Genomic DNA, 26883 nt, shown 5'->3' with positions numbered 1-26883 from the left:
ACTTCTTAGTCGGAATTATAGCAGTTCCAGCTTCGACACATAGGTAGAATATTAAATAATTAATTTTTCACCTGCTCTCATATCCTCTCTCCATCGTCGTTATAGTATCCGAACAAATTAGTACTAGAAGTTAGTTACTACTGAAATGTTCAGTTACTGCTACCTGGAGTCCCATGTAGCGTACTGATATCATTACAGTTGTAACAACGATGCAGCCACAGATATTTAAAGAACGCGCACTCGCTTGCCATGATCCCAAATGCACTTGACGCTTGTTATCAATCCTGCAGCTTTTCACGTAATGTAGTGAGGTCTAACAAACTAGGTCAGTGCTATACGGTGCATTTGTGTAACTCCGTTTAATATACAGGGTGACCTAAAAGTTTGTTAACATTTTAAAACCCGCTAATTCAGGGAATAATGTAGATAGGGAGGTAAAAATTGATATACATGCCTGAAATGACATGGTGTTTCACTGAAACCAAAAACGAGTGCAAAAACTGGCTAACAGACAATGCTGGACAGTAAAATGTCGGTGACGCCGCATGAGAATCGTGTATAAAATGAGCTGTAATGAGAGAAGGTTTATAAACACGTGCTGGAAGGTACGACCTTTATTCAGTATGGCGCTCCTCTCCATATTGCTATGCTTGTGAAAGACGTCTTGTGTACATCGCTTGGTGAGGATCGAATGCTGCGTTGTCACGTCCGTCATCCTTGACCTCCCAAGTCCCCAGCCCTTAATCCGTGTCATTATTGATTGTGGGGTCATCTGCAGTCGCAAGCCTACCACGATCATCCGATTTCATTAGGAATGCTAAAAGAAAACATCCGACGGCAGTTTCTCACCATACCTACTGTTCAGTGCTGTTCACAACATTGTCGCTCCACTACAGGTATTGTTGATGAATGACAGCCGATATGTTGAGCATGTGTTACAAAAAACACCGTCTTTCCCAAAAATCAATTTTTATGCTAATTATTACTTTTGTATACACGTCAAAAAAAGGTTTGCATCACCCCGATTCCAGGAACTCCTGAAGATAGACGTTGACTGTGGTTATTGTATCACACACACAGTCCCTTTGACTGTCACTAAACCCACCCGAAGATGTAAACAACCATGCATGAGCAGCGCCTATTAGACGGAGGGGGTCCGACAGCCGATCAGTTCCACTCATTACTCCAGGAAGGAGGTACACAGCACGTGTTGTCTGTAGTTCAACCGTACCTAGACGGTCAATACCGCGGTTCGATCGCTTCTGCATTGTTACTTTGTGCCAGGAAGGGCTCTCAGCAAGGGAACTGTCCAAGCGTCTCGGAGTGAACCAAAGTGATGTTGTTTGAACATGGAGGAGATACAAAGAGACAGGAACTATCGATGACATGCCTCGCTCAGGCCCCCCAAGGGCTACTACTGCAGTGGATGATCGGTACCTACGGATTATGGCTCGGAGGAATCCTGACAGCAACGTCAGAATGTTGAATAATGCAGCCACAGGACGTCGTGTTACGACTCAAACTGAGCGCAATAGGCTACATCATGCGTAACTTCACTCCCGACGTCCAAGGCGAGATCCATCTGTGCAACCACGACACCATGCAGTACGGTATAGATTTGCCCAACAACATTCCGAAAGAGCCGCTCAGGATCGGCATCGCGTTCTCTTCAACGATGAGTGTCGCATGTGCCTTCAACCAGACAATCATCGGAGACGTGTTTGGAGGCAACTCGGTCACGCCAAACGCCTTAGACACACTGTCCAGCGAGTGTAGCAAGGTGGAGGTTCCCTTCTGTTTTGGGATGGCATTATGTGGGACCGACGTACGCCGCTGGTGGTCATGGAAGGCACCGTAACGGAAGTGCGATACGTCAATGCCATCCTCCGACCTATAGTACAACTATATCAGTAGTATATGGGTGAGGTATTCGTCTTCATGGACGACGATTAGCGCCCCCGTCGTGCACATCTTGTGAATGACTTCCTTCAGGATAACAACATCTCTCGACTAGAGTGACCAGCATGTTCTCCAGACATGAACCCTATCGAACATACCTGGGATAGATTGAAAAGGGCTGTTTATGGACGACGTGACCCAACAAGCACTCTGAGGCATCTACTCTGAATCGCCGTTGAAGAGTGGGACAATCTGGACGAACAGTGCCTTGATTAACTTGTGGATAGTATGCCACGACGAATACAGGCATGCATCAGTGCAAGAGGACGTGCTACTGGGTATTAGGGGTACCGACGTGTACAGTAATCTGGACCACCACTTCTGAAGGCCTCGCTGTATGGTGGTGCAATATGCAATGTGTGGGTTTCATGAGCAATAAAAATGGCGGAAATGATGTTTATGTTTATCTGTATACCAATTTTCTGAACAGGTTCCGGAACTCTCTGAACCGAGGTGAAGCAAAATTTTTTTGATGTGTTTATTATGTGAAACGCCATGCGCTGGTGATTTGCTGAACTTTTTTGGTTTCAAGAAAACCCCATCTAATTCCAAGCATGTGTGTATATTTTTACCTCTCTGTCTACATTTCCCCGCGAAGTATTGAATTTTCTAATTTTAACTGACGTTTGGATCACCCCATACAAACAACAGACATTGTCTTGCGTACGTATCACTTACTGTCGCCAAGTGGGGTATTTTTATTTCAAAGCAACAGTTCCATTTTGTACCCGTGCGAATTGGCATCACCATTTGTCTATATTATCTCGAGATAAATAGCTCTGTCTTTTATACGTGTAACTTATTACCGCAACTTGTGGTCTCGTCAAGAAACAATAGATTCCACGTCTTTCCCATACGATATTACTTCTGTTCCAGGAGATGTTCAGTCATATAAATAATGGAACTGGTAGAGATTTTTATTGTGCATTCGTTGTCCGAGCATACAGCAAATGTTCCCCCTGGCAATGCTAACTCATGATAGGCAGAGATCGGCAGAACGCATTTAGCCGACTGCGTGCTGTGTTGCAGCCCGAGGTCGTCGCACTCTGTGCTGCACCAGGTGACGCGGAAGATGGACGCGATGACGCTGCTGGAGCCGTTCGCCTTCACCAAGATGACGACGACGCGCTGGCAGTCGCACGCGCCGCCCCCGCAGCCACAGCGCCGGACAGCCGCCAAGCAGCACCCGCAGCCCGCTCACCGCCCACGCGCCCGCCTGCACAGGAACAAGTCACCCGCCACAGGTCAGTCGCTCGCAAACCGCCTACCCTCACTTTGTGGCTGTGGCGGTTTGTCAACGGGTACCGTACAATATTTACATACACTATATGATCAAAAGTATCCAGACACCTATTAGTGGACGTTAATAAGCGGTGCGTGCTTCCTTCGCCTTTATAACGACTTCAGTTCTGCTGGGGACACGTTCAATGACGTGTCTCAATGACTGTGGAGGAATGGCATTCTTCCTCGAGAGTCGAAACCAGAGATGGTAGTGATGTTGGATGCTGGGGTCTGGAGTAAAGTTGACGTTCTGACTCACGCTAAAGGTTTTTCTTTGCGTTCATGCCGGCACTCTAAGCAGGCCACTCCATTTTAGGCATATTATTGGCCACAAAACATTATCTCACAGATGCTGCTTTACGACAGGGAACATTGTCCCGCTGGTATAAACCAGGATTGTCTCCGAAGTGTTCCCCTGCTGTACGCAGTACAGCGCTTTCTTAAGTGCAGTAAGGAAACCACATCCTAGCCACGAAAAATGCACCCATACGGCCATCTGTAACCGTATTTCACCGTAGGCACTATATATCATGGCAAGCAACGTTCTGTAGGCACTCAACAAACTAAAACCTCTCTATCGGATTCTCGATGGGTGTAGCGTGATTCATCACTCAAAATCACTCGTTTCCAACAACTCACTCTTCAGTGGCGTCGCACTTTACATCACTACAAGTGTCTCTTTGCGCTGACTACAGAAATTTGTGACTTAACAGGAATTATTCCATAAGAGTACGCCATTCTTTTCGACTCCTTATGCAGTCATTATGCTAGATGGACTGAGATTCATGAGTAATTTTTACCGCTGATTTCATACGACTTTTTACAATCAGCCTACCCCAGTGCTCGACGGTCCCTGTTGGTCGATACATTGAGTCTGCATGGTCTTGGTTTAGCTGTTGTTGTTCCTTTGCATTTACACTTCACAATCGCATCACCAGTCGACTTGTGAAGCTTTAGAACGGCCGAAATATCCGTGATGGATTCATTACTTAGGTGACATGCAGTGACTATACAGTCCATGTTCGAAGTCACTAAGCTCTCCTGACCGACCCATTCTGCCGTTACTACTCCTCTACTGACAACACACTCCACACCTCCGTTTCTACTGGCGGATCCGCCTCACGTGACATCTAGTGGTCAGTTCCGTATTATATAAGGGTAACCGTATACTTCTGCTCAAATAGTGAATGTTGATACTACAGCTATGAGTTGGCCATTTGCTTTCCCTGGAACATTTTTCATGAAATCTCCAGTCACAGCCTTCGCTCTATGAATGATAGTATGCTGGAATAAAAGAGAAGAGGGTGAGCGCTTGTGATCCCCCGTCTTCGAGTTCATTAAAAATTTTGTATCTGCTCCAGCGCGTGGATCTGCTCCTGTGAACCGCTTCTGCAAAAAAGGCCGAGAGTAAAGGACGCGAGTAGGAGCAGGAAAGGGTGAAGTACTTCGGTACTGCGTGTAAATTTAAAGCACCTTTACTATAGGAAGAATATGAATACTTAAATTGTTACTTAACTTTGGCGTTCATGCGATGCCGTACATCAATCAAAGCTAACATCGACTAGAAGTTTCAAAGGCAAAATCTGTAGTGGCTCGTCCACTATGCAATAGAAACAATCTTGCTAGGTCGTCTGCTCGTAATCAAATGGGCTGAACGTGGAGCGGCGCTCGTCGAGCTCCACATCGTCGGCTAGAGGGCGCTGTGGTCGGAGTTGTTCGTCCGCTCTCGTAGTGCCAACCTAAGAACTTGTACCTAAGCCGTCGCATCGTAGCTATCGATACCACAAAAATTGTGGCAGTATCATGAGGGGGATGCTGTTCCGGCCGTAGTGAAGCATCTATCCCACTTGCTAGGACGAAACCACGGAAAATCTAAATCTGAGCTGAGACTTTTAACTCGATCCTCCGACCCACCAGTCCAGTGAAGAGGGCATCAGCCACTTCCACTTGGTTTACACAGTGTGAGAAGCAGACAGCTGTTCCGTATTACTTCAAAATCTTCATAATTCAGGATCCGAGGGGTTATCATCAGCTGAAAAAAAAAACCAGAACGCATTGACATACCATAGTGTCTCAACTACGATATTTCTCTCAGCGAACAAGATACTCCAGTAGCTAGAACTAACTTGACTAAAAACCATCGTTGGACTGGTACTAGCTGAAAAATCCATACTCCTTCAGTGACGTCATTTACATCTACATCTACGTGATTACTCTGCTATTCACAATAAAGTACCTGGCAGAGGGTTCAATGAACCACCTTCAAGCTGTCTCTCTACCGTTCCACTCGCGAACGGCACGTGGGAAAAACGAGCACTTAAATTTTTCTGTGTGAGCCCTGATTTTTCTTATTTTATCGTGATGATCATTTCTCCCTATGTAGGTGGGTGGCAACAGAATGTTTTCGCAATCGGAGGAGAAAACTGGTGATTCACATTTCATGAGAAAATCCCGTCGCAACGAAAAACGCCTTTGTTTTCATGATTACCACTTCAATTCACGTATCATGTCTGTGACACTATCTCCCTTATTTCGCGGTTATACAAAACGAGCTGCCCTTCTTTGAACTTTTTCGATTTCATCCGTCAGTCCCACCTGATGCGGATCCCACGCAGCACAGCAATACTGCAGAATAGGGTGGACAAGCGTGTTGTAAGCAGTCTCTTTAGTACACCTGTTGCACCTTCAAAGTGTTCTGCCTATGAATCGCAATCTTTGGTTTGCTCTACCCACAATATTATCTATGTGATCGTTCCAATTTAGGTTATTTATAATTGTAATCCCTAAGTATTTGTCTGAATTTACAGCCTTAAGATTTGTGTGACTTACCGGGTAATCGAAATTTAGCGGATTTCTTTTAGCACTCATGTGAATAACTTCACACTTTTCTTTATTCAGGGTCAATTGCCACTTTTCGCACCATACAGATATCTTATGTAAATTATTTTGCTTGTATTTTTGATCATCTGATGACTTTACAAGACGGTAAATGACAGCATCATCTGGAAACAGTCTAAGACGGCTACTCAGATTGTCCCCTATGTCGTTAATATAGACCAGGAACAATAGAGGGCCTATAACACTTCCTTGGGGAACGCCGGATATACTTCTGTTTTACTCGATGACTTTCCGTCTATTACTACGAATGTGACCTTTCTGACAGGAAATCACGAATCCAGTCGCAGCCTACTCCGTAGGCTACGGTTTAGATAGTTTTGATGCACGGCAGTTCTTTAGTTTCACGAGCCTTATTTTATGTGCTGTCACCGTCTATCTCTAATAGTTAGTGTTGCTGATTGTTACTAGAAAGTTAGGTAGGAGCTTCATTTCCGGTAACTATTCTTGAATTGAGAGGTCTGCAATTGGGTCCAAGGCGCGTGACATGCTGCGTGAATCAGTAAGTGTCAACATTGACACATGAGCCGCCGAAATTGAGTCAGGCTGAAAGGACTTACACCAGGCTGGGTGGTGGGAGTGCTGGCTCCGCTTCCAAATGACAAATCTGTGGCCTGCGTTTGCCACGAATCTTACAAGTCTCCGGGCGGATTTCAACATACATTGAACGACTCAGATATTACTATTTGTCAGTTTTCCTGGATTCTTGACAGAACTTTGGGTTTGACCACATTCCTTCATTTGTATAAGGCGCAGACAAATGAAAACTAGACAGATGGGAAAAAAGGAAGAAAAGTCTTCATTATTTCAAAAGTAATCGCCATAATTGTTAATACATTTATCCCACTGTGAGACAAGACGGTCAGTGGCTTCACGGAAAAAGTTTGCGGTTGCTTACGGAACCGTGATTTTACCCAGGCTTGTACCTCTTCGTCCGAAGCAAATCGACTGCCACTAGTATCTTACTTCAGGGCACCAAAATTATGGATATCGCATGGGGAGAGAATGGGACTCCATGGAGTATGTGTAAGGGCATCCGAGTGAAACTTCTGCAGCGTAGTCGAAACGTGAGGGCGGGCATTTTGTTGACAGGTTGTGTTGGCTACATTGCAGTCGTTTCGCTGGGAATCCCTTACACGTACCCCATACAGTCCCGATCCCTCCCCATGCGATTTCCAGATTTTTGGAACCGCCGGCCGAAGTGGCCGAGCGGTTCTAGGCGCTTCAGTCTGGAACCACGCGACCGCTACGGTCGCAGGTTCGAATCCATCCTCGGGCTTGGATGTGTGTGATGTTCATAGGTTAGTTATGTTTAAGTAGTTCTAAGTTATAGGGGACTGATGCAAAACCGTCAGAGGATAGATAGTGAAATACGTCCAAGAAGAACTCGGCGAACGCTACGGTTGCCATCTGATTCGGAAGAATTTACTGAGGACCAATAACAAATTTGAAGGATCTCCGGGTCCACACATGTTTCCCAAAGATACACAGAGCGTGGTGGATATCGTAGAATTATGTATTGGGAACGATCTGTTTGAATATATTAGCAACGAAACCAATAAGTATTACAGTCAAAATTTCAATAGAAGGGAACTGGATTTTAAAAAATGCCAAATTTGTCGACGTTATGGGGCCCGAACTTCGTTGATAGACACACCGATATTTCGCAAAACGATTCAGACAAATATTATCATTTTTACATTTTTCCGACATCAACAATAAACCGAATAATGCCGACCGGCTTTTCAAAGTGCAATTCGTAACTGATTATTTTTCCATAAAGTTTAAAGAAACGTTTAATCTAAGTCAAAACATCTCAGTTGATGAAGGAATGAAACCATGGCGTGGACAGTTAAATTTTAAAGTTTACAATCCGTCGAAAATTACCAAATATGGCTTTCGGAGCTGTGTGATTCGAGTAAGGGATACATTTCCTCATTCGAGATATGTTCCGGCGCTGGACAACCTTTAGCAAAAACAATGATGGAACTATTGACACCTTCTTATGGAAAGTGGCATCACCTCTGCATAGATAATTATTATAACAGTGTAGAACTTGCAGAGAAGTTACTTGAAAAGAAAATTCGAGTTTGTGGAACGATACAGCAAAATGGAGGATTTCCGGAAAAATTAAAGCTCGCAAAAATCAATGTGTTTGAAGCTTGTCACTAACCCAAAGGTGACAAGCGGCCGGCGACAAGCCAATCCGAATTAGCGCTGCCGGCACCAAGCGAATAAATTTATAAGAGACGGGCGGACGGCAAAGTGTCAACAGTTATGGCGATTACATCTGAAATAATGAACACTTTACTTACTTTTATCCATCTGCCTCATTTTCATACAACTGCCCCTTATACTACATTGCATGACTGAAGATGAATGTGGTATTTGAGATTCCATCGTAATCTCACGACTGTGCACATCCGACTGCTAATCTCCCCCTAGCCCATTTTAGTGTCGACCGGTTTGAAACATGCTCATTGCTGTGTTCTATCGCGCGATAGATTGAAACGCCGCGCCGGTTCATCTAGAGCCCGGCGGCCCGGATAAGCGTTCGTCGGCACGAGTGCAGAGTGCACTGCTCACGACCACCGCAGCGCCACTGCCCGCTTCAGCGGACTTGGCTTGGCTTCACAAGGAGTGCCGGACACGCATTCCGCCGCCAGATACCCATCATCTGTGGTACAAAGCGTGTGTGTTGTGAGGCCTCACGAGCTTGATGTCGTTGTTGCTGCCGTAGGGCTTGTTTGCCACGCTGTGTAACATTTTTGGAGCACGACTGTCATGCTTTCGTGGTTGTTTTATTTGCCTGTTGCGTTTTTCTACATTGTCAGTTGTGTAATTTTGGTCTCTGGCGGTTTCCTGATGAGTGTAGTTCCATTTGCGCAATTTGCAGGGCCAAGGGTGCCAACTGGCTCCGATCTTACCGACCTGCTTTCGTCCACTGCCCCTGTGAGGCAACCTTCTTGTTTCACCTTGAGCCCATTTTACACGAACAACTTCTTGTCTCAGTTGAGAACTCGTGGCAAGTGAGTCTACTGCAACAACTCGGACGTTTTATCCTGTACTCTGTCTCGTCCGTCACGAGTGACCATTTTCGTTTACACGGCAGCACCAAAATTCGTGCGTTGTCAGAGCTGTCTGCTGTGCAGTTTGGCACCTGCAAGGTGACAGTGACTTTGCGAGGGACCATCATTTTCACGGCTTTGTGCTGTACGTGTCGCTTCACGTTTCCTCTTCACTATCACATCTGAAAAAGTAGACCTAGGGATGTTTAGGAGTGTGGAAATCTCGCGTACAGACGTATGGCACAACTGACATCCAATCACCTGACCACGCTCGAAGTCCGCGAGGTCCGCGGAGCGCCCCATTCTCCGCTCTCGCGATGTCTAATGGCTACTGAGGTCTCTGATATGGAGTACCTGCCAGTAGGTGGCAGCACAATGCACCTAATATGAAAAACGTATGTTTTTGGTGGTGTCCGGATACTTTTGATCACATAGTGTATATGAGCAGAGCAGTAACGAATGGGGAATCATTCTAGCGACGATAAGTAGCGTAAATGCGGAAATCCGCTGACTTAAGCGACTTTGACAAAAACCAGATTGTTTTGGCCCAGTGGCTGTAAGCGAGCATCTAGTAAACGGCGAAGCTAGTCGGCTTTTCGCTTGCTACTGTCGTGACCGTCTATGGAAAGTGGTTGAAGAATGATGAAACCAGGAGCAGATGACAATACGTTTTACAATATGTGTACAAAGTAAAAGCCTAGACAATGCGTAAATAATAACGTAAATGAATAAACGTCCATACCTCATCACGGAACATAGGGAACGGAGGCTTGCCCGCTCTCTAAAGCAGGATAGGTGGCGATCTGTGGCATATCTAACTACAGAGTACAGTGCTGGTGCAGGCACAAGTGTTTTGGAGCACACCATTCGGCGCACAGTGACGTTCCGCAGCAGAGGACCCCTACGTGCTCCCACGTTAACCCAACAACATCGTCGGTTATAATTACAGTGGGCACGGGATCACCGTGACTGGGCAGCGGGTCAGTGGAACTGTGTCGCCTGGTCGGATGAATCCCATTTATTGATAAACCAAGTCGATGGTCGTGTCCAGATACGCTGTCATCCAGGCGCTCTGCTGCTCGAAACATGCAGCGCACCACGGACGCAGGCCAGTCTGAGTAGTATTATGGCATGGGGGAGATTCGCCTGGGCTTCCATGGGACCTGCGGAAGTAATCGAAGGCACCATGACACATCTGGACTCCATGAACATTATTGGGAACCACCTGTAACTCCTTATGCTAGATGTCTTCCTCAACAGCGATGGCATCTTCCAGCAGGATAATAGTCCGTGTCAGAAGGCCAGAATCGTGCTGCAATGGTTTGAGGAGCATGATTGTGAGCTCACGTTGATGTCTTGGTCATAAAATTCGGCTTATCTGAATCAGATTAAACCCAACTGGGACGCTATCGGGCGCCAGCATTTTTATAACGATTCTTTTCCCAAAACATTGACTTGTACTTCAGAGTGAAGCCATTTTGTTAAAAACCATTTAAAATATCCGTACGTATTACGATAGACAATATCATCAGTTTCAAAGCAGTTTTTGAAATTTTATTCTAGGTCGAAAATTGTGGCGTTCAGAGCTCCCACCAGCTGCCTTCGCACTCTGTGAAGATTTTTCGTCGATGTCGTGTAGTGTCTTCTGGGCGCAAATCTTTTACTTAAAAAGACAGAAAACAATCTTAAGGGTGTACAATAAATGTCTAAAGTCAGTTTGGTAATTTGTTTGTTTTTAGTTGGAAAAAAAAGGAACGTGTACATCGGTTCCAAATCGAGCGTCACCCTGGTCTACCTCCCTTAACTTCTAATGATAGCAGACGACGACATAATCTGTTCTGCGCATGCAAAGTCTGAAACATGCTCAAGATTTCATAGCTCCACACTAGGCACAGGCAGTCGGTCACTGACGTCACTGTTCCGCTCCCTACTTAGCTGGCTGCTGATTTACAGGCAAGCACAGAATGCGCACCAACAATGAGTAGTCGTTTGTGGCGAGAAAGTCGCTGGTGTTTGGGGTTTGAGTGTAGGAAACCAGCATACCACAGCCCGTGGCACTACCTCGTTACCCGCTTGTGTCGTTAGTTCTGAGGGACTGGCTCTGCTCTGGAAACCTCCTTGCAGGTACTAACGAAAGGGCAACCAGGTTCACTGGCAGCAAACCCCTCCACTTTTGAAGCTGGTGACTCTGGCCACATACCCTCTTAGCCACCGTAATTGAGGCAAAGATTTATGAACTATTGTCCTTAGTTCACTCCTTCCCTACTCCAAATCCCCGCCACCACCCCTCTATGCCACTTGGGCTGTTATCCATTGTTTATTTCGGACCTAATTTATTACCCTGGAGTGGATCTTATGGGTTGAAGGACAAATGTTGGTGTTTATTTAGAATGTAATATATTATCCAATTAATTATCCTTATCACTACAGTTTATTACCTTATCGCTGATATTTATTACCCAATTGGGATAATTTGTGACTCAATATGGCGGATGCAGTACGGCCAACACTATGACATCACAATCAAACTTGACTGAGAGGGTCCTGGGCAATGATTATGACCTACAAGGGGCGTTTGAAAAGTCCATGCAAAAATAAAAACTACTTACGTGTTTGGGGTAAACCTTTTCTATTTTTCGACATAGTCTCCTTTTAGACTTATACACTTCGTCCAACGCTGTTCTAATTTGTTGATCCCTTCCGAATAATATAAATTGTCCAAGTCTGCAAAATAGCTATTAGTTGCTGCAATCACCTCCTCATTTGAATAAAATCTTTGTCCCGCCAGCTATTTCTTCAAATTGGGGAACAAATAGTAGTCCAATGGAGCCAAGTCTGGAGAGTAGGGGGGATGTGAAACGAGTTAGAATCCTATTTCCATTAATTTTGCGACCACAACTGCTGAGGTGTGTGCTGATGCATTGTCATGATGGAAAAGGACTTTTTTGCGGTCCAATCGCCTGCGTTTTTCTTTCAGCTCGGTTTTCAAACGGTCCAATTATGACGAATAATATGCACCTGTAATAGTTTTACCCTTTTCCAGATAGTCGATGAGGATTATCCCTTGTGAATCCCAAAAGACAGTAGCCATAATCTTTCTGGCCGAAGGAATTGTCTTCGCCTTTTTTGGTGCAGATTCTCCCTTGGTAAACCCGATGTTTAGATTGTTGTTTGGTCTCTGGAGTACGAGGTTTCATCCACACTGTCGAAACCATACTTAAAGTCCCGCGGATTCTTCCTGAACAGCTGCAAACCATCCTTGCAACACTTCACACGATTCCGTTTTTGGTCAAGTGTGAGCAGTCGCAGAACTCATCTTGCGGATAGCTTTCTCATGTCCAAATGCTTATGAAAAATATTATGTACCCGTTCATTCGAGATGCCCACAGCACTAGCAATCTCAGGCACCTTAACTCTTTTGTCATCCATCACTATATCATGGATTTTATCAATGATTTCTGGAGTCGTAACCTCCATGAGGCGTTCAGAGCGTTCAACGTCACTTGTGCCCATATGGCCACTCCGAAAATTTTGAAACCACTTATAAACTGTTCTAATTGAAGGTGCAGAGACACCGTAATGTTTATCAAGCTTCTCCTTAGTCTCCTGTGTCGTTTTGTAATGTTTAATCACCACACGAAATTCTTTTTCGTCCATTTATTGACAATCGCTCGAATTCCTTGATTCACACGAATGCCAAACACACAGAAATAGACCAATATGGCTGAAACTTGGTGTGCGTTCTTTCCAAAGATGCTACTAGCTAAACATGACCTCGATATACACTGGTGGTGCCATCTCTCGGATTTTGCAAGGACTTTTCAAACGCCCCTCGTATCATTACTATCTGCCTCCCTCTTATTCCCCCTGCCCCCCTCCACCTTCTTCCCCTTTTCCCTGTAGGTTGCTTGTGCTGTTATCCTGCGTTTATTGAGGATCTAACTTACGAATATGGTGTGTTATCCTATGAGTTGGACTGCATATGTTGGTGTATACTTAGGATTTAATTTATTGCACAGACTACTATGGCTGTTGCTATAATTTATTACCTTATTAGAACTACTGCATTTCTTGCTCCTATAATTTATCGTCCTTATCACGACAATTTCTTACCCAATATGGCTGTAGGATTCAAACACAGCTGCCCAAGAAAAGTCTGACATTTTGACATCAAAATGGACGTCACCGAATGTAAAAACAGCGGAAGATTAAACAAATACGAGTGGGATAGCTTCAATATGAAACGGACTGTTTATTGTTTCTAGGTCCCTCCAGATATGTGTGTAGCAGTGATACGTTCAAAACACGCCAGTCCTGTAAAAAAGGCAGGAAATTTTTAAAAAATCGGAGAAACATACTTTTCATATTGAATAATCTATTTATTTAAAACATTCGTAATGTTTCTCCGAGTCCCTTCAACATATATGTAGCAGTATTACACTGATAGTCCCCTGGTTCTAGATTTAACAGTTACCACTCCCTCCTTGGACATGCAAGCAGTGGTATTTAACTATCACTGATTGTGTGAAGGACCTACAGCAGATGTATATTATGCAGCTAAGAGCGCACTGGCGGAAACACATCGCGGGGGTAGCTGCTGCTGGTTGTAGCCTGAATTAACACATGAAGCGCCTCCACCCCCCACCCCACTCCCTGAACCAGTTGTGCATTATATCCGCCCCAATCATGTCCCTCGGTCCCTGGATCACAGAAGCTAAATACACAGCCAACTCCTACAGCCAAACCTGGTAACCTGCTCTCCTAATAATTAATAATTATTACAATGAAACGATGAGCGAGTGATGCTGAAAAAGTGGTTCTGCTGAAGACATCGTTGCCAAGCACTGCGTTCAACCATAGTGACTCCAACTTTGGTCACTGTCATGTGTAATTCGATTACAATTTATCATTACTGAACACACATAATGTGCAACACATGTTAAGCAATTATATATTACAGAGGACCATAACAGTAAGCAATCATGAGATGCAGAGCAATTCCATCATGCATTGTTAATTTGTTCTCGTGTACTGTTCAAGAGTGGAATGGTTATATTTGAAGAAGACAGCATGGAATGCATCACAATCACCACTGACAGGTCGAAACACGGGCGGTGTTTAAAAAATAAAATCGTGACTGACTTTAGAATACAGTTATTCTAGAAACAAATCCATTACTTACATTTCGTTCCAGAAACGGAACTTCTGCTACCTCTATCATTTAACCCCATCCCCGTTCCATTTGTGAATGGTGCATGAAAAGAATGATTGTAGGTAAGCCTTAGTATTATCTCTAATTCCTCTGATTCCGCCGGCCGAAGTGGCCGAGCGGTTCTAGGCGCTACAGTCTGGAACCGCGCCAACACTACGGTCGCAGGTTCGAATCCTGCATCGGGCATGGACGTGTGTGATGTCCTTAGGTTAGTTAGGTTTAAGTAGTTCTAAGTTCTAGGGGACTGATGACCTCAGAAGTTAAGTCCCATAGTGCTCAGAGCAATTTGAATTTGAATCCTCTGATTTCCTCTTTGTGAACATCCTACGAGATGTATGTGGCAGGAAATAATACATCTTTCTCCGAACATACTCTGTCGGATTTTCTACAGTAAACCTTTCTGTGAAACACAACGCCACTCTTGTAATGTCTACCATTGGAGTTTGTTTAGAAAATCCGTGACGCCAACTAAACGATCGCATGCATGTCGCCCAACGTTGTATATGATTAAATAAAATTTAATGTGACCTGGGAAGGGTATATGAAGCTTTGTATTTTGCCATAGACAGAATATGTCAGATAACTGGTCAGCATTCAGTGACATGATGGAATGTATAATGCGACAGGAAGTTCGTGTGGATGTAATGTGCACTTTTATTGTGTGCAAGGGGTAGCTTTGACAGCTAGCATTGTGTTGACTAAAGTTTTCCTGAGCAGTTATTTGGAAGAAAATGATAATGGTGAAGAAGAAGGAGTGTTCTTGCAAATATTTTGTAGGTACACAACTTTGGTGGGGGAATCCGAATCTCAACTCGGTGTCAAAGAAACCAACCCATTCTTGATAGTGTATTGAATATGAAAACAAATATTCTTGTACAAAATCTTTATTAATTGTTGCATACATATTTACATGCAAGATACATTTCTTCCTTCATCTTTTTGGCGTAATTTTGATAATTTCTAGCTAATTTTAAATTACAATTTAATCTGCATCAGAATCTTCTCATTCTTTTTCCAACCAGTAATCAGATCCCGAATTGTAATACGTATGTAATGTTTTTCCTGTAAGAGAATTTATGCTGGACCGGCACTCGTACTCGAATTTCCCAATGATGACGAGCGGTCGCCTTAACAGCTTCAGCTATCAATGCACACTTCCCGGACCGACATAAACTTCCATATGTCACACTGTCTGCATACCTATACAGTGAAAGTTTGAGTCGGTCTATGAGGCACAGCTGATGGTAGGCTTTCTAATTAATTTCGGACGGCTGTAAGTCGTCATTAACGTCTATTCATCCAGACACGAAAGTAAATATTACATGCCACTGTGATCGCAAGGGTCTCGATTCCTCACAGTCTCGTCCTCACCGGTGCGGGAATACTGAGTAAAGCTGTAGGCATTAAGTGATGAATATACTGGACAATGTCATAGGGATATAGATAGCGGACATATGGAAGTATGGGTCCGTTCGGGAGGCGTGGGTGGATGGCCATAGTGGTTAAGGCGACTTTTCGCGATAAGCAGGTTCGAGTCCTTGTCCGGCACAAGTTCTTATATCTCACTAACAGATAGTAAGTCTATACCTAACACAGCCAATGCCAAGATATTTGCAAACAGTGAATTTATTTCGAATTAATTTAAGATGGCTTCCACTCTTTATTAATGTCTGCTCATACAGATGTGCAAGTAAATATTGTTAATGCACTCCACGTATTTTTTGATGTACAACTGTAAGTTTACAACGTTTTCAAGTGAACTACCATTAAATGTAGTTATTCCGTCAGGCTCAAACTCCACTGTGTTTCCGTAGCGGTCGTGCGGTTCCAAACTGTAGCGCCTAGAACTGCTCGGTCACACCGACCGCCCGCATCTCGTGGTCGTGCGGTAGCGTTCTCGCTTCCCACGCCCGGGTTCCCGGGTTCGATTCCCGGCGGGGTCAGGGATTTTCTCTGCCTCGTGATGGCTGGGTGTTGTGTGATGTCCTTAGGTTAGTTAAGTTTAAGTAGTTCTAAGTTCTAGGGGACTGATGACCATAGATGTTAAGTCCCATAGTGCTCAGAGCCATTTGAACCATTTTTTCACACCGACCGGCTAACATATTTAAGTGATTTACATTGCAAGATCACAGGTCAACACATGGAACAGTGACGGGGGTTAATGATAGACACAGACTCCAGTGTTTGGAAAGAAATGTAATATTTTTTTACAAAAAACTTTTTTCTACTGTCAGTCATGATTTTCTTTTTTTAAATATGGACTACAAAGCAATGATAGATGCATGTTTTTTTTTAACTACGTCATTACCGCCCTCTTTCTTTGCAGACAATCCAGTGGCAGGATGACAAAATAACTTTTATTCCTTGAGCTGTCGCTATTTTCTTTTTTAGATGCGGTGTTTGTTCCATGCACTCCATGCCGTTTTCTCCGAATACGATCATTCCTCTCTCGAATAACATGTGAGAAAGAATGAACTATGCGTGTATTAAACACATGAAACCTACCTTGAAGTAGCTCTAAGGGTAACTGGTGATAAATTATTGGTCTCGTAACTGCTTAGCGCCCATGCTGAATCACTCGCTGAACACTACCGAAACTTTGTTTACCGCGTTCGTTACAGGACTAGTGAGCACATTAAGCACAAAGCGCGCGAAATTATTCAGTAACAGAGGGTGGAGTGAAATCGATATGCTGGCACCCAGGGAATAGAAGAGTCTGACTCAAAAGACTCTGACAACAACATGGGCGCATAGGACACTCCTCAGATGACTGACAACGTTCCGACCAGCAACTAGTTATCACTGCTTGCTGAGGAGTGAATTAACGAAGAGATATGATAAAAGACGGCCATTGGGAGGCTACCCCCACCTGTCGATGCACGACCAGCAACTACGAGGAACTCAGTGAGCTACCCACTGGTCTCACTGGTCAGCTGAAGACAGCGTTCAAACGTAAAACGTTTAGGTTTCCGGCAGACACCTTGAAAGACAATATATTCCTTCTCCAAGGTTTTGGGAAACAAAGTTTCTAATTCTACATATATCCTACTGGACAGAAATACAAGATTCAGGTGGTCGTCCGTGACATCCGGCCTGACAGATCTGAAAACAGAGCCATAGTGGCAGCGCTTCCCGAGAACTTCACCGTAGACAGCGTGAAAGTCATGACCAAGTGTCCACCACTGAACGTCCAAATGAAGGTAGGATTAGGCAGCTCCGGTTCCTGGCGACCTAATTGAACAAACACAAGAACTTGTCGACCTACCAACTTATTGCACCTTAAGGTGACAGTTACGAACTACGAGGAATTTGAAGGTCCCACGCAGTACTAACGCTCTGAGGTATTTTATCATGACGCACAGCAGTGTCACGTGAAACCAGCGTGCGTAACGTACGCTGGGAATCACCTGTCTCGAAAATGTGTCACACTGAGGAATAACTCAGCAAACGTGAGTGCCATGTGGTGAAGCACATCGAGCACATTATAGCCAGTGCCAAATTACGTTAAAATATTGGAAAGTTGACGACATACCGGTACTGCAGCTCCGTGCAAGACACACTCACCACTGCAACACGCCTAACCATGTACACCTCAACCCCCGAACAGTTTCCCGCTTTAATGAACTGTCACCAGTCAGCAGCAGCGGCCAGAACGAGTCCGCAGCGGATTTAACGCCGAAATTGCTTCCCCACCCCACCGTTATCAAAACGACACAACTCCGGGGCCCATTACCAGCTGCAAATACCCTCAGAATTCGCAGGAACCCTGAAATAAATCAAAGATTTGTTTAAAGAATTTAGTATCCACGAGTTACGACGCAAACCATCACGAAACTACGGGCCCTCACTGACAAGTTTTCCTAGGTCGTCATTGTGGCTGACGCTGTCATAACTGTCTTCAGTGATGGCTCAGATTAGACTGAGGGCATTCCATACCCTAAACTGGATATCCACTAGCGTTTCTGACAAGAAGTACGAATTGGAGCACTTGCTTCGTCGCAACGGAAATGATGTAGCGTGCCTTTCTGAGCCGCGCATGACCGACACTGACAGAGTGACCATCCATAACCACGCATTGCATCGGGTCGACCGCGATGGCCGTTGAGGTGGCGGCGAAACCGTCCTGATGAAAATATCGACGCCACTTTAAGATACTCAGTCCTCCCCAGACTCCCCATATTGATGCCGGAATCGCTTTGGACACACCACAGTCCACATCGACAGGGGACGTCAAATTGATTCCACATAGTTAGATTTCCAGAAGGCTTTCGACGCCGTTCCTCACAAGCGTCGTCTAACCAAACTGCGTGCCTATGGAACATCACCTCAGTCGTGCGACTGGATTCGTGATTTCTTGTCAGAAAGGTCACAGTTCGTAGTAATAGATGGAAAGCCATAGAGTAACACAGAAGTATATCGGGCGTTTCCCAAGATAGTGTTATAGGCTCTCTATTGTTCCTGATCTATATTAACGACATAGGAGACAATCTGAGTAGCCCTCTTTGATTGTTTGCGGATGATGCTGTCATTTACCGTATTGCAAAGCCATCAGATGACCAAAACGAATTGCAAAATATAGATGATATATCTGCACGGTGCGAAAAGTTGCAACTGACCCTGAATAAAGAGAAGTGTGAATTTATTCACGTGAGTACTAAAAGAAATCCGCTAAATTTCGATTACGCGATAAGACACAAATCTTAAGACTGTAAATTCAACTAAATGCTTAGGGATTACAATTGCAAATAGCCTTAACTGGAACGATCACATAGATCATGTTGTGGGTAGAGCAAACCAAAGACTGCGATTCACTGACAGAACACTTAGAAGGCGCAACAGGTCTACTAAAGAGACGGCTTACACCACGCTTGTGCGCCCTATTTTGGTGTATTGCTGTGCGGTGTGGGATCCGCATCAGGTGAGACTGACGGATGTCATCGAAAAAGTTCAAAGAAGGGCGGCTCGTTTTGTACTATCGCGAAATAGGGGAGATATTGCCACAGACATGTTACGCGAATTGGAGAGGCAGTCATTAAAACAAAGGCGTTTTTCGTTGCGACGGGATCTTCTCATGAAATTTGAATCACCAGTTTTCTTCTCCGATTACGAAAACATTCTGTTGGCACCCACCTGCATATGGAGAAATGATCGTCACGATAAAATAAGAGAAATCAGGGCCTGCACAGAAAAATTTAAGTGCTCGTTTTTCCCGCGAGCCGTTCGAGAGTGGAACGGTAGAGAGACAGCTTGAAAGTGTTTCATTGTACCCTCTGCCAGGCACTTTATAACAGAGTAATCACGTAGATGTAGACGTAGATGTACGCTTATTAGCAAAAGTTCGAGGGTATTGCGTATCAAGCAAAATTAGTGACTGGATTGAGGATGTTTTGGAGGGAGCACGGAGCAGTTATCTTGGAAGCAGAGTCATCAACAGATGTAGAAGTAACTTCGGCTGTGCTCTGGGAAAGTGGGTTGGGACCCTTGTTATTTATATTGTTTATTAATAACACTGCGGACAATATTAACAGTAACCTCGCAGATGACAGTTATATAATAAAGTACTACCTGAAAGAATCCGCACAAACATTCAGTCAAATACTGATAAGATTTCAAAGTGTGCGAAATTAAACACTGTGCACTTCAAAAAACGAAAAAAGTTAGTTTTCTATGACTATAATATAAAAGAGTCACAGTTTGAATTGGTCATCTCATGCAAATAGCTGGATGTAACAGTATATAGGGGTATGAAATGAACCGATCACACAGGCTAGGTATAGCAGGCGTAATACTGCGCTGTTCACTGGTAGGATTCTGGGGAAATGCATTCAATCCACAAAGGAGACTGAACTGGCACACGTTTGCGATGGACGCAAACTATCCTGTGAAAACCCGTCTGGAAAGTTTCTAGAACCAACTTAAAGTGATGAATCGAGGAGTATGTTACAACCCCCTACGTATATCTCCCGTACATATTGCGAAGACAGTGTTAGACTTTTTACATCATGTACACAGGCATTTAAGCAATCGTTCTTCTTACGCTCCACGCATGAATGGAAATGGAAAAAGCGGTAATAGCTAGTACAATGGGACGTGCCCTCTGCAATGCGCTTCACAGTGTTTTGCGAAGTGTAGATACAGATGTAGAATGACGCATTCATGTGACGCAGTAATGAAAGTATATAGAGTTATTCACAAGCAGCTCCGTACCTCTACAAGACATCACAATAAAATGACGCATCAGAATATCCCTCCAAATTTCGATCAGTAAAACATGCCGTGAAGTAGTTGCAGAGTGCAGAGTGCAGTATCAGGGGGTAGGCAAATCAGAACATAAAATGATGGAAAAAATCGCAACATCAAAACATAATGAACGTAGATTGACGTACAGTTTTGCAGTCTGGGTGCGTAATATAACCGTGAGAGTGCTCCTGTTGTCATACGAAATCGCACCCGAGACCACAACTCCAGGTATAGGTCCAGCGTGTCTAGCACGCAGACAGATTGGCTGCAGGCCTGCCAACTTGCTTTTAAGTAGCACAACTCCTTCGTGTTGCGGTTTTTCTCCATCAGTGTAGATACTCGTAAACCATTCACTCCGGATTGTTGCATCGAATTTGTTTACGCCTGCAGATACGCAACCCACTGAACAGATATCCAAAGAGGACTGCTACCGTTGCACCTTCCCAAGTAGCAACGGCAGCAGCAACCTAAGTGCACTGCACGCACGTATTGACATTTGCCTTGCCACAAACTGTGCCCATATTTAGCATCTGTAAAGTGAATTTAAAACTTGGGAAAATGCTCTCTCCACTCATATGTGTCTACTTTCTGTATGTCTTCTGAAAACCCGGATGTACTTTAGAATAACGCTGTATAATTATAGCGAATACGAATGAGGAACCATTCTAGCGACGATATGAGCCGCAAGGAGAAATGCAGTGACGTAAGTGATTTTGACAAAGGGCAAATTGTTATGGAAAGTCGCCTGGAAACGAGCATCTTGGAAACAACGGAGCTAGTCGCCAGGTTCTATGGTATGTTATTAGCATATGCGTATGAAAAGTGGTTGAAGAATGGTGAAGCCACGAGTAGATGATGAGGTGTCGGTAGTCTACGCCACATCATAGAACATGATGGCCGGAGGCGTGCTCGCTCTGTATGTCACGATATCCGACGATATGTGGCAGACGATATGTTGGAACACGTGAGGCAATACTAACCTTACGACTTATCTTAGAAGAAAGATTAAGAAAAGGCAAACCTACGTTTCTAGCATTTGTAGACTTAGAGAAAGCTTTTGACAATGTTGACTGGAATACTCTCTTTCAAATTCTAAAGGTGGCAGGGGTAAAATACAGGGAGCGAAAGGCTATTTACAATTTGTACAGAAACCAGATGGCAGTTTTAAGAGTCGAGGGGCATGAAAGGGAAGCAGTGGTTGGGAAAGGAGTGAGACAGGGTTGTAGCCTCTCCCTGATGTTATTCAATCTGTATATTGAGCAAGCAGTAAAGGAAACAAAAGAATAATTCGGAGTAGGTATTAACATTCATGGAGAAGAAGTAAAAACTTTGAGGTTCGCCGATGACATTGTAATTCTGTCAGAGACAGCAAAGGACTTGGAAGAGCAGTTGAACGGAATGGACAGTGTCTTGAAAGGAGGATATAAGACGAACATCAACAAAAGCAAAACGATGGTAATGGAATTTAGTCAAATTAAATCGGGTGATGCTGAGGGAATTAGATTAGGAAATGAGACACTTAAAGTAGTAAAGGAGTTCTGCTATTTAGGGAGTAAAATAACTGATGATGGTCGAAGTAGAGAGGATATAAAATGTAGACTGGCAATGGCAAGGAAATCGTTTCTGAAGAAGAGAAATTTGTTAACATCGAGTATAGATTTAAGTGTCAGGAAGTCGTTTCTGAAAGTGTTTGTATGGAGTGTAGCCATGTATGGAAGTGAAACATGGACGATAACTAGTATGGACAAGAAGAGAATAGAAACTTTCGAAATGTGGTGCTACAGAAGAATGCTGAAGATAAGGTGGGTAGATCACGTAACTAATGAGGAGGTATTGAATAGGATTGGGGAGAAGAGAAGTTTGTGGCACAACTTGACTAGAAGAAGGGATCGGTTGGTAGGACATGTTTTGAGGCATCAAGGGATCACAAATTTAGCATTGGAGGGCAGCGTGGAGGGTAAAAATCGTAGAGGGAGACCAAGAGATGAATACACTAAGCAGATTCAGAAGGATGTAGGTTGCAGTAGGTACTGGGAGATGAAGAAGCTTGCACAGGATAGAGTAGCATGGAGAGCTGCATCAAACCAGTCTCAGGACTGAAGACCACAACAACAACAACATGTGGCAGATCTGAGTACAGAGTACAGTGATGATGCAGGCTCAAGTTCTTCAGAACACACTGTTGAGCGCACATTGCTGAACATAGGGTTCTGCAGCAGACGACTCCTACGTCTTCCCATGTTGATCCAACAACATCGTCAGTTATGATTACTGTGGGCAAGTTATCATCGAAATTAGACCGTGGATCGTTGGAAACGTGTCGACCGGTCGGATGACTCATACTATCTTGTGGCAGCTAGTATGCACGAAGCAAGCAATGGGCCATGGTCGCAGGCAGTATTATCCTATGGGGGACATTCACCTGGGCTTCCACGGGATCTGTGATAGTAGTCGAACACACGGTGACAGGTATGGTATGCGTGAACATTGTTATGGAAAACCTGTATTCCTTCTTGTTTGATGTCTTCACTGACGGCGACGATACCTTCGAGCTCTGTAACTGTCCTTGTCGCAACGCAACTTGACCGGCAAATTAGCTTGCTCTGAACCTGATGGAAAATATCTGGGATGCAGTCGAGCATCAGCTCCTCGCCCAAAAACCACCATCCCGTTATTTGCAGGAACTGCGTCACCTGTGGATAGACGTCTGTCGATACATGCATCAAGACACCTACCAAGTCTTGTCGAACCATGACACGCAGAATCGGCGGTGTATTGCGATCTACAGGTGGACCAACACGCAAGTAAACAAATGGTCTTAATGTTTTGGCTTATCAGTGTACATACTTACCTCTGTGTCTTATCACCGAGCCGGCCGAAGTGGCCGTGTGGTTAAAGGCACTGCAGTCTGGAACCGCAAGACCGCTACGGTCGCAGGTTCGAATCCTGCCTCGGGCATGGATGTTTGTGATGTCCTTAGGTTAGTTAGGTTTAACTAGTTCTAAGTTCTAGGGGACTAATGACCTCAGCAGTTGAGTCCCATAGTGCTCAGAGCCATTTGAACCATTTGAACCATCTTATCACCGCTTCAAACATAGTCAAGCTTGTGAGTTACTGCAACACAATGAATTTCACCCTCTGACTGTAGAACTGCAAGGATCAAAAGTACTCCTCGGAAATCATTACACTACCACTCTTCGTGGCATTTCTTAGTTACATCGCTACCTCTATACATTTCTTAGTCATGGAAAACCATCACGAGTCACAGGAAGCTACTGATCTTTGCCTTTCAATGCATGTTGAATGGGTAATGTGGTGCAGTGAGTAACCTTAACTCAAGCCCCTTTCCAGCCATCCTAGTCTAAGTTTTAGCTGGTTTCCCTTTAGGTAAATGCCGAGACAGGATTCTCAAGTAGGTCACATTTCTCACCCTCATTCTTTTCTAAATGATTTACTGCGCTGTCTCTAACGGCTTTAACGTCAATGGGTCGTTAAACTCTAAGCCTTGCTTCTTGTTCTCTCTGAGGCTGCTCCACTGTGCCTTCTTTTCGATACTGTTGTTTTATTTTCAGGAAGTGTGTCTTAGTCCCTAGAACTGCAGTTCTCAAAAATGTTTGGATGTGTGTGAAGTCTTATAGGACTTTACTGTTAAGGGCATCAGTCCCTAAGCTTACACATTACGTAACCTAAATTATCCTAAGGATAAACACACACACCCATGCCCGAGGGAGGACTCGAACCTCCGCCGGGACCAGCCGCACAGTCCATGACTGCAGTGCCTCAGACCACTCGGCTAATCCCGTGCGGCGAACTGCAGTTTTGTTTCTCGACAAAACTGTGTTCACAGTGTCTTTTCCTTGGTTTTCATAGTACTAGTACTTGGGAGAGCAGTTACTCTCCTAGAACCGAATTACCAATTGGATTCCACTAGTGTTAGCAATGTCAAACGTGCTGTTTCTGTAGCTCACTTCACGTCAGAGCAGCAGGAAAAGGCAGTTTGGTTTGCAAAACAAGTATTTATATGTTTGCTGCGGAAGATGGCCACACAAACAAACGCTGATACTGTTTCTAGGTAATGTTACGAAAGTCACCTAGTGCTGTCACTCCATTGTGCATTTTTTCTTGCACTAACATGCTGCAAATGCTTACATCTAATTTCTGACCTGCTATTCTAGTACTTTGCTGTGGATAGCTTCAAATATAGAAAATTACTTATCATATAAGTTACCGCAGGGCTGTCACATACAAATCAATTTCTCGGAAAACTGGAAGGCTGTCATTTTTTCCTACAAAGCACGTATGAAAATACAACAGCGGAGAGAAATCAAATCTGAACTTATTTTGACAGAAAATGTACATTTTCAGCTCAGTATAAGGATGCATTAAAGGTACTACAGGTGACAGAGAAATGAGTACAAATTTTTTTCCCCCTTTGTTGTATTTCAATTCCCCATCGGGGTGGGCTGGCAGCAGCATATGCACTGCTCTTCAGCCGAAAGACATAGAACAAACAATAGAAGACATTTAAAAATATAAAAAGGAGAAAACATGATGAACATAGATTTAAAAAAGGGTAAACATCATGGAAGACAATAGACAAAAAAGGGGCGACTGTAAAATGGAGATAAAAACTGTAAAAAAGTAGTGCACACAAAAAACTACACACTGGGACAGTTAAAAGAACACAAGGCATAGTATGACCAGAGCATAAAAGTATCGCCGGATGGCGTAGCACAAACAAACACTGACAGTGACACGAAGTACAATGCCAGCACACAATTAAAATCACACCTCTCGACGCACAGGAGAAACAGCACTAAACACAACACTGACGTGGTACTCTGACGATGATCAAAACGGTGGATCTGCCAGGCGCAAGGAGATGAGGGAGACCGGGAGGGTGGGAGGGGAAGAGAGGGGGGGAGATCGACGGGGGTGCGCCGAAGAGGGCCAGGTAGGGAGGGATGTGGGAAGGAAAGAGGCAAGTATGGGGTGCAGGGTCTCAGGGGGGGGGGGGGGCGGAAGGAGGAAAATCCGCTCTGGGAGAAGGAGGGAAGAGGAAAAAGGGGGCCCTGGGGAGGTGTGGGGGGCAAGGCCAGGTTATAGTTGGAAGGAAGGGTAGATGTTACGGCGAAGTTCATCATCCGGGAGGGGGAGGCGCTGGAAATTGCCCTGATGAAGGAGATGGAGGCTGTGGAGGTGGAGAGAAGGAGGGATACAGTGATAGAGGCGCGGCAATGGGCGGGGGGTGAGTACAAATTTTTAATTATGGCAATATTTGTTTCATTCGTCTTCCTTATTTCGCTCTAGCTACTCTGAGGTAGTGAGACAGAAAAGCTCATTCTAAGTGGAATCTTGTTCTCTTTCTTTGTTTATTTTAATAAGTTGTAACATAAGAGGGGTGTTAGATAAGCAATACGACACTTTTTTCGGCCAATTTCAGATGAAAAAATGTGGAATTTGTTGTGGGACATTGTGGAATATTCCCGCTTCAGCCCATATAGTTCATGACGTTCCGATAGATGGTGCCCCTGTACGCAACCTTCTAAACTATATCGGTAACTGACCAGGAAAGTACTTGGGCTCGAACAAACAGATCTGTATGAACGTTTGGTTACAGGACCATTATGTACCACTGAATGTGCTGGTGGGTGTCGTTTTTCTGCAAAACTCTGCAGTCATGCTCTAGATATCACTGTAGATGTAATTGTAGATGCCATACGCAGTGCAGCAATCTAAACTATAAATGTAAATGCGGAATGTCAATAAAATGCTCCGAGCAATACGAATGACAGCAAAACGCACAGTGAAGAAATGCAAGTTGATCGCATGGCGTATTTGCACATTCTATAATATCAGTGTTGAAGGCCACGTCAGTGACACTTTTGAAGTTGTTGGATGGTTCACCAATATCGTAGCCAGCGTTCTGCCACGTGTAACGAAGCTTTGGTCTGTATACTCCCGCAGATAAGTTATTGTAAATGACAGAATGCATATTCATGATAAAGAATCTGCTGTGCAATTTCGGCTGCATATTACTGGAACGTAGTTTAATGTAGTCTGTTATTGTCTTGGCATATGTTTTATATTGCCTGAAGAAATACACATCCAGAGGTTGTGCACATTTTGTAGTTTTAGGCGGAATGATTTTTAAATCTACATGTTTTCCACCAGGTGCTTCCAGTAGTACTCGTTCATCCTTATGTCCAGACCAGGAGTCACAAAGTA

General features: G+C 44.2%; 2 protein-coding genes across 2 annotated transcripts in view; one reads left to right on the top strand and one right to left on the bottom strand.

Moving 5' to 3' along the window:
• The window catches only part of LOC126470853 (trithorax group protein osa-like), a 67578-nt gene extending 64869 nt beyond the window's left edge, over positions 1-2709 (bottom strand). The window contains exon 1 of the mRNA XM_050098869.1: positions 2638-2709. Within this exon, the coding sequence (XP_049954826.1) occupies positions 2638-2709 (72 nt within the window). The remainder of the gene's footprint in view (positions 1-2637) is intronic.
• A 225-nt stretch (positions 2710-2934) lies between these two features.
• LOC126470852 (katanin p60 ATPase-containing subunit A-like 1) overlaps positions 2935-26883 on the top strand; it is a 99035-nt gene continuing 75086 nt past the window's right edge. Inside the window, exon 1 of the mRNA XM_050098867.1 lies at positions 2935-3203. Coding sequence (XP_049954824.1) covers positions 2935-3203 — 269 coding nt within the window. The remainder of the gene's footprint in view (positions 3204-26883) is intronic.

Source organism: Schistocerca serialis, chromosome 3 (genome assembly GCF_023864345.2).
Source record: "Schistocerca serialis cubense isolate TAMUIC-IGC-003099 chromosome 3, iqSchSeri2.2, whole genome shotgun sequence".
Classification (NCBI taxonomy): Eukaryota; Metazoa; Arthropoda; class Insecta; order Orthoptera; family Acrididae; genus Schistocerca; species Schistocerca serialis.
This window is presented reverse-complemented; position numbering and strand designations above follow the sequence as displayed.